This window comes from Kryptolebias marmoratus, linkage group LG19, assembly GCF_001649575.2.
Source record: "Kryptolebias marmoratus isolate JLee-2015 linkage group LG19, ASM164957v2, whole genome shotgun sequence".
NCBI classification, from domain to species: domain Eukaryota; kingdom Metazoa; phylum Chordata; class Actinopteri; order Cyprinodontiformes; family Rivulidae; genus Kryptolebias; species Kryptolebias marmoratus.
In genome coordinates this window covers 15,565,422-15,573,536 of record NC_051448.1, presented here as the reverse complement: position 1 = coordinate 15,573,536, position 8,115 = coordinate 15,565,422, and the positions used below count along the sequence as shown (strand labels likewise).

At 44.7% G+C, this 8,115-nt stretch overlaps 1 protein-coding gene across 1 annotated transcript in view; it reads right to left on the bottom strand.

Annotated features, from left to right (window-relative positions):
• The window catches only part of LOC108231731 (mitogen-activated protein kinase-binding protein 1), a 21,410-nt gene extending 14,856 nt beyond the window's left edge, over positions 1-6,554 (bottom strand). Inside the window, exons 1-8 of the mRNA XM_037981399.1 lie at positions 6,295-6,554; positions 5,311-5,402; positions 4,135-4,197; positions 3,986-4,043; positions 2,821-2,991; positions 1,267-1,404; positions 987-1,169; positions 2-125 (exon numbers count right to left, since the gene is read on the bottom strand). Of these exons, the coding sequence (XP_037837327.1) occupies positions 2-125; positions 987-1,169; positions 1,267-1,404; positions 2,821-2,991; positions 3,986-4,043; positions 4,135-4,197; positions 5,311-5,402; positions 6,295-6,399 (934 nt within the window). The 5' untranslated portion in view covers positions 6,400-6,554. The remainder of the gene's footprint in view (position 1; positions 126-986; positions 1,170-1,266; positions 1,405-2,820; positions 2,992-3,985; positions 4,044-4,134; positions 4,198-5,310; positions 5,403-6,294) is intronic.
• Between the last annotated feature and the right edge of the window lie 1,561 nt (positions 6,555-8,115).

Sequence of the window (8,115 nt, the reverse complement as noted above, 5' to 3'; positions counted from 1 at the left end):
GGGTGCGGCCGCGGCAGCGTGCCGACGAAGCGCAGGTCGGCGGCGGCGAAGGCTCGCAGCGTGCCGTCGGCGCCGCCGCAGAAGATCAGCTCTTCGGACAGAGTCAGGGTCTGGGCCACGGCAGTCTGGAAAAACACGACATCAGTGACACTCAGGGTGTGACAGATACGGCTAAATATTTGAGAGTAGCTTCCAGAAACCTTTTAGCTCAAATTAGAGACCAACTAGGTGCTCAATAATCTGCAGATTAGTAACATTTTAACTACTAATCAGTCTAATTCTGAGCTAACCTGTTCTACAACTAAGTAACCACTGTTAGGAGTAGTTTATTTTAAAACCACACTAAATATTGTTTATTATTAATGAGCAAAGAGGTGGTGTCGCCCACCTCCTTGTAGTCCAAAGTTTGAAACAAAGAGGACGTGTTGGGATGACTCTCAGCTACTACCACGTCAGATTTGACGTCAGTGTCTGTAAAACTGACTGAGCTGTCGCCGTTTTTGTGATTGCTAAGGCTGATTAGCTGTGAACGCCATCTTAAAACGAACTGACTCCGAAAGTGAATCAGCTGTGAAGGTGATTACTTTCTGAGAGGTTCCTTAAAATCCGCTCACTCGGTTTGTGAGATATTTTGCTAACAGACAGTGAGGGCTGACTGTAGAAATTATTGCTACAGTTTTTACAGATTGGTGAGTTTAAGTAGGTTAATAAATTAATTAACTCAGAGCAAAAATCACTCTTTAGAATGAGTTCCAATTAAGCTTTAAATATATAAGAATTCACCAAATTTAACAAACTGCACCTTTAGTTGATAGAAACTCATTTCTAAGCAAGAAGGACGCCTTTAATTAGCTGCATTTGTTATTGACGACAAACAGTTCATTAATTATCTCTAAGAAACGCAGAATGCAGAACATTTCATCCTGTGGACAAAAAACAACAAGAACCCACAGAACCGCTGGCACCCAGCGGGCCGGGCCACTCACCCGCAGGTCCACCCACTTCTCCAGCACCCTCCTGCTGCTGAACTCGCACAGCAGGCCGGCGGACGCCACGCAGAAGGTGGCGTCCGCCGTGGAGCCGCGCCCGCACGCCACGGCGCAGAACAAGTTGTTCCTCAGCTCCCCGAGGAGCCCGGAGCGGCCCAGCAGGGGCACCGGAGCGCTGGCCTGGATCATAAATAAACACGTCTCAGCTGCTGCACGGTAAAACACTCCTCCTCCTCCGCCGGCAGCAGCGGGGAGGTGAGAGGCATCCTGGTCTTACCTTGTTGGCCCGGCACTGGTCCAGGTACCAGAACCTGACATGCCTGTTGCCGACGGTTACAAAGTAGGAGCTGTCCTCGGAGAAGGACACGCCCGTCACCTTACTGGACACCTTGTTCGCGGCCACGACCACATCCTTCTGCAAGAAAACGTTCAAAAATCACTTTGTTTTATTTTTTAAAAAAGCCCGACATCTGACGTGTCTGCCGCCTTATTTCTGCCAGATTTCCACATCTGTGAGCTTAAAACTGCAGAGACCCCCACCAAACTTTAATGTTAATTTAACTGGTGATGCCTAAAAGGGACCTAGGATACAACACTGTTTGCATGTTTTTGTGCTTCTATTTGGGGATCTGCTGCTTCTAGAAACAGTCCAAGCGCAAAAAAAAAAACTACCCAATAAATAAATGTCTTCTGGTGTCTGCAAAACGACCTGTTTCAAAAACCTCAGGATTGTTGTGTCACAGTCCTTGTTACCTAGCAACCCCAAGCCGAGCCCAGCCCCTCACCTAGCAACCCAAGTGGAGCTCCGCCCACTTCATTACAAGAAGACCGTCACATTTGTTCTGCTGGTTTAAACTGATGAACAATGTCTGCTGGAAAAGGAAAACGTTTTGTTGTCAGCTACAATATAGAACATGTGTCTGTACGGCTGTTGTCCCGACCTGCTGCAAGTCAAGTTTTGGACCCACTTACTGCCGCTTTCCGACTCGACAAATGTTAGTTCAGAACCGCTAAGTGTCCGTGTCCCAAACTCAGAATCCTCAGAGTTTGAATTACCGCAGCGTTTAATCATTCAGGGAGACAGGACACTGAGTTGGGGGGCGTGGCCAACAGCAGCTAATTTGCATAAAAATGACTTCTCATTCTGAAATTAGCTCAAAACAGGCAGGACTGATCAGGTGAAATCTCAATATCTGAGAATGATTTCTCATGTATTAAATGTAATGAAGATGTTTTGTAAAGCCCACAGACCTATCCTAACTTGTTCAAGGAAACATAATTGATCCCCTTTATTAAAAAAATGTAAATAAAAATAAAAAACAACCACCTGCCCGTCCTGACAGTGTGCTTTTTGATTCACTTCAATCCCCAGGTGGCGCTTGGAACTGACAATAAAACATACCAAAACACACCTGAACCCTGAATTTGCTCAGTTATACAGTATAAACTAACATTTTAAAAAGCTGAAAATAATCAGCTTTTTGTTAAAATGATTTTAACTCTTAGTTGGCCTTCTGGTACTTTTAGTTTATTCTATCTTAGCTTCATTTCTGATCTGTTCAGACGAGGTTTTTAAATCCTAGTTTTAGTTTATGTTAGTTTCCTATCAGTTTATTATATCTTAGTTTGGTTTTCCTCAGTTTATTTTAGTATGACTTGTTTTAGATAAGTTTAGTTTAGCTTTTTATATTGTTGTGTGTGTTTTAATGCTGTAAAGCACTTTGAACCGCCTTGTTGCTGAAAACTGCTGCATAAATAAATTGGACTCTTTTACACAGAGCAGGTGTGTCTCTGTATTGTTTGTGGATTGTTGCTTTTTGGCGACACCAACCTTCCAGGCCCAGACGTTGACCATCATGTCGTGCTGGTTCCCCACGCTGACGACGTACTTGCTGTCGGGCGAGAAAGCCACGCAGGCGACGCCGAACTTGTGCCTCTGGAGCTCGGCCACCTGGCACCGCTCGGCGACGTCCCACAGCCTCACCGCCGGCAGGTGGCCGCACTGATGGGGGGGGGGGAGACGGGATGTGTGTTTCTGAAACATGCGGGCTGAAAAACCCGTCACCTGTCCCCACGAGATCAGCGCCTCCCGTCGGGATCAAAAGGTCAGCGAGACGCTTCCCGCCGCCTCCTAATATGAAACTCCCATTTGGATGAACGCCGGGAGACGGGCGGTCTGAAGGAGGCTGGAACAAACCCAAGACGGAAGCGATAGCGTGTCGTCTGTCCCTGTATGCGAATCACCACCACCCCTCCCCCCTCCTGTCTGATGAATGAGTGAATGAGTGAGTGAGGGACATCAGATAAGTCACTCAGGATTATCTGTGTCGTTAAATGAAACCTCATAACGGAGCCGAGGGTAGGGCTTCGATTAAAGAGAGACAACGGTCCGGTCGGAAAACTGGCCACAGAAGCTGACTCTGTCTTTAGAGGACATTTAAAAAAATTTAAAAAAACATAATAATTCTCAAAAGGCATGAAAAACTGACTCAAAGCGTCGCTCTGTTGGAGGCAAAACACTCTGGTTTATGCACAACAAGGAGCCCATTCTTGACGTGGTTTTTGCTGGTTTTAAACTCTGATCTGTGCTGCCATGGCAACCGCACCCCCGATCCCCAAGCTGATCCAAGCCCATTAAAGGCTTGGATTGGCCGGAGGAGGGTGGAGGATTAAGACGTTTTGTTGCGCGGCGCCCCGTGTGCCGTAACCACAACAGGGCCGCGGGGTCAGCGTCCTCATGCGGACCCGAGCCCGGAGCACGTCTGTGACCTACACCATTGCTGCGGCATCATGGGAAAGTGACAGTTCAGCTCTTCGGAAACGGGGGGCAGCTGTAGAGCAACATCCAATACCTGCTTCCTGGACGTTTTAACTCAAATCTGTTCAGTGGGTCATGAGATATTTTGCTAACAGACAGACACACGCACAGTCCTAATCCTGCTCTTACAGGAAGCCTATAAAAAACAAAAGGAAGAAGTGAGAGTAAAGCCACTGACCTCTCCTGTCACCAGGTATTTCCCGTCGGGGGAGAACGACAGAGCCGTGACGGTCTTCCTGTCGGACAGAAGGGCGGAGCGAGGCGTCAGCGCGGCGCATTCTGAGAGCCGGCGAGGCCCCGGTTGTGCGCGTTTCGTGTCCCACTCACCTGGAGGTGTTGATGATGTGGCTCTGCTTGTTCTTCCTGGGGTTCAGGAGGACCACCGCGCACCTGCGGGAGGACCAGGAGACACGACGTGGTGACAGATTTTTTTATTAGGCTGATTAAACGTTGGACCGCTTCCCTGAACATCATTTATTAAACCGTCACATAAAACTAACCTTGGCTCAACGAGCGAGAAAACGTGTGTTTGGTTGATTGTGTCTTGGTTGTTTCCCTTTAAATGGAGCCATGTTTGTTAGGAAAATCAATTTGTTGGTTCCACTCATCAAAAACTTGCCAAACACCTTATTCTGCTTCTGACTCGTGTTTGGGGTTGGGTTTTTTTTTCTTCTTCTTTTTTTGGGATCGGATGATTGAAGTCTGAAGAAACAACTCATAATTGCAATTGCAAATTTTTCAATGCCGCACGATGCGTCCTCGTGACAAACTTGGCTCCATTTAGACGGAAACTAACAAGCTTTTCCAGCAGAATAAGATTTAACACCAAGAAGCTCTGTTATGACAAAGAAACAATCAACCAAACACAACTTTCATCACTTTATGTGATATGTTTGGACTCAGGGTGTGTCCGAGTTTGGATTTTAGGATTTCATATAAACCATTAATGATTAAATACAGAGAGAGAGAGGGGGGGGGGGGTTGTTTCAGCAAAGTACAAACTTCAGCACCGGTTAACCATCATGTTCCTTTACTTTAAAACAAAATAACTGTTTGTATTAGAAGCTAAAGTGTCCTAAACACTGAGCACTAACCCCTGAGTGTAAAATACAAACAGGCCGCTCTGTTCAGAGAGAATAAACGATTCGATTATTACAGATTTACGAAGAAAACGCAGCTTTTAGTTTCTAGTTTTGGATGTGATGAACTAAAGGAGTTCGCCGAGATGATCCAAAATCTGATTTTTAAGCAGCTAAATTGTTGCCAAATATCAGTTTGTTTCTTTTCCCTTTCACAGTTATGATTTGTTTGTCAATTCAAGGGCAAAGGAGGCATATTTAGCCTGTTTTTATTCATTTAAGCTATGTTTGGACAAACTAAGCTGTGTCACAAGAGAATGGGAAACTGCACAGAGATGTCAACAGTTTTTTTTTTTCTGAAGCTGTGTTTTGGGGTGAGTGTGCTCGACGCGCACGGGTCAAAGGTCGGGCGCTCAGACATTACCCTGCAGGATAGGCCACGAGTCCAGAGCGGGGGTCGCAGGCCAGGCCGCTGTTCCCCATGGCGGTGACGCCCAGCACCTTCTCCAGGGTCACCTGCGGAGGAGACGTAGAGACGTGGTCAGGAGGCGCAGCAAACTCGGGAGGGCTCCTTCTTTCCCCTAAGCTGGAGATGACTCTCAGCTACTACCACACAACATTTCAGCTCCAAAGTGTGTAAAAATTGTGTTTTTCCTGTGAGTGTTGGCTGAAGTCAAACAGCTGTGGTGGCTGTCAGTCATAGATTCACATCCAGACAGAGTTTCAGTAAACCCCACCCACTGGTTCATGAGATATTTTGCTAACAGACAAGACAAACTTACACGAACGCCTGCCTGTCACGATGAAGGGCGATGATGACAGCTGTCACCCTGGTATCAGCTGTAGAGTTAGCACATGAGCTTCAGACTGAACGAACAGAGAGGGTGTTTTCTCATAAACACCATCTAAAATCTGATGTTTCAGCTAAACCAGTTAGTGTTTAGGTGACTAATTACACATTTTTAAAAAGAATGATTTGAATTGAACTAACAGAGCTGAAAAAGAGCAAAGACCGAGTTAAGATGTTTGAACTGAAATTAACTAAAGAGAGGTTGAAATTGTAGCCATTTTGGAGCTATTAGAAGTATAAGAATGTGGGTTAAATTTGAACTAATTTATAATTAAATTACTGGTTGTAATTTAAATTATTTAAGTGCATTTCAGCTGTAAATACAGGTAATTATAAAACATATTATTAGTTAAATTAACTGTTTGTTTGGACTATTTGTTGTCTGTGTGAAGCACTTTTTTAATCAAACAGCTGAGCCAATAGTGAGTTTATTAGAGCTTTCATGTTTTTTCTTTTTTAATTATTATTAGTTTGGATGTGCCAGCTGCTCTGAGGTCAGGCCTGGAGTTTGTTTGTTTTTGAGTAAAAGCTGAAGCTTGACCTCCTGGTCGCTCCTACCTTCCTGCCCAGGCTCTCCCCGCCGCTCCTCCTGCTCCTGGCGGATGGAGTCCGCAGCAGCTTCCTGATGCGGCTCCTGATGTTGGTGACTCCGTCTCCCGGCATGTCGTCCGCGGCTGCTGTCCCACCGACCCCCGGCCGAGCAGAACCCCTCCAGAGAGAGAGAGACGGGGGTTATTTAAATAAATTTTTTTAAAAAAACGAAAAAAGTCGGGACTTTACCCAGCGGAGCTCCTCTCCTGTCCACTTCGGGCTGAACTGTCTCGGTGTGACGTCACGGCGCCAGTCTCGTGATTCGATCAATGGTTCTGATCTGGTTTAATGGGATTAAGGTGACCCGGTTCTACTATCGCCCAGCAGCGGGGTTTAGCCTCAACTCGTGTTTACATTTCAGAGGCAGGGTTCTGACTGTGGAAAAATACCCAATTTATCAGGATTAATGAGTCCGAAACACAGCAGCTGAAAGTGTTAAAACATTAGCTAAAAGCTAAAGCAGGACAAGGCTAGTTAAAAGTTAATACAGGCAAAAAGCTGCAAAAGGTTAGTTAAAAAGTTAAAAGCAGTAAAAGGCTAAACGTACCAATTTGCTAGTTAAAAGCTAAAAGTAGTAAAAACTCTTGTGAAAAGCAGCAAAAGTTTAGCAAAAACCTCAAAGTAATACAAGCATAGCTAAAGGCTAAAGCTGCAGAAGGCAAACAAATATCTAAAAGTATCTAAAGGCTGGTTAAAGTACCAAAATGCTAGCTAAACAAAGCTAAAAGTACCAAAATGCTAGTTTAGGCCAAAAGTAGCAAAATGTTAGCTTAACGTAACAAAACACTAGTTAAAAGTTACTTTAAGCAAAAAGCTGCAAAAGGTTGGTCAAAAACTAAAATCAGCAAAGGTTTAGTTAAAAGCTACAAGTTGTAAAAGGCTAGCAAAAAAGCTAAACCAAAATGCTAGTTGAAAGCTAAAAGTGGCATAATCTCGCTAATAGTAGCAAAAATAAACAAACAAAAATAACTAAAACTAGTCAAATGCGGGTGAAAAGAAGCAAAAGGTTGGCTAAAAACAAAGTAACAAAAACCTGGCTGAAAGCTACAAAAGGCTAGCAACTTTCTAAAAGTACCAAAATGCTAGTTAAAAGCAGTAGGTTAGTTAAACGCTAAAAGTAACACAAGGCTAACTAAAAACCAGAAGCTGAAAAATGCTAGCAAATATCTCAATGTTTTTAAAAAGTTGCCTAAAAGCTAAAAGCAGCAAAAAATAGCAAAATGCTAGCTAAGAAAGCTAAAAGTACCAACATGCTAAGTAAAAGCCAAAAGTAGCAAAAGGTTAGCCATAAGTATGCAGCAGTAGATAGATTGCAAAAAACGTAGAGGAAGGAAAAAAACACAAAATTAAAGCTCCAAGCAGCATTGGCGGCCCTCGCAGCTCAGCGCCGCTCCGGCGACCGCCGTCTACGCTTTCACGCTTTTCCTGCACCGTCCACTAGGTGGCGTTTTCAGCAAAAGTCCCAAAATGCCTTCGGTCAGGATCAGTACCAGTCCTGTGCCATGCTGTGAACTTTGACCTTCCTACGTCAAACAGTTGAAGAGTTAGAGCACATGGGCTCTCATGACCTTGACCTTTGACCTTGTGAACTTGAAGTTAAAAAGGCTGATACTTGACCCATGGGGAGTCTCGTTGTAATGTTTGACCTACCTACTTTGCACCGTTTCAGAGTTACAGTCAGTCAAAAGTTGTTAGTGGGCGTGGCTTAAGTGTTGTCATTAAATTACCACACTAACGTGTGCAACAGTGCTCACTGGTGATGCACAAAAAATATCATGCAGATCGGAT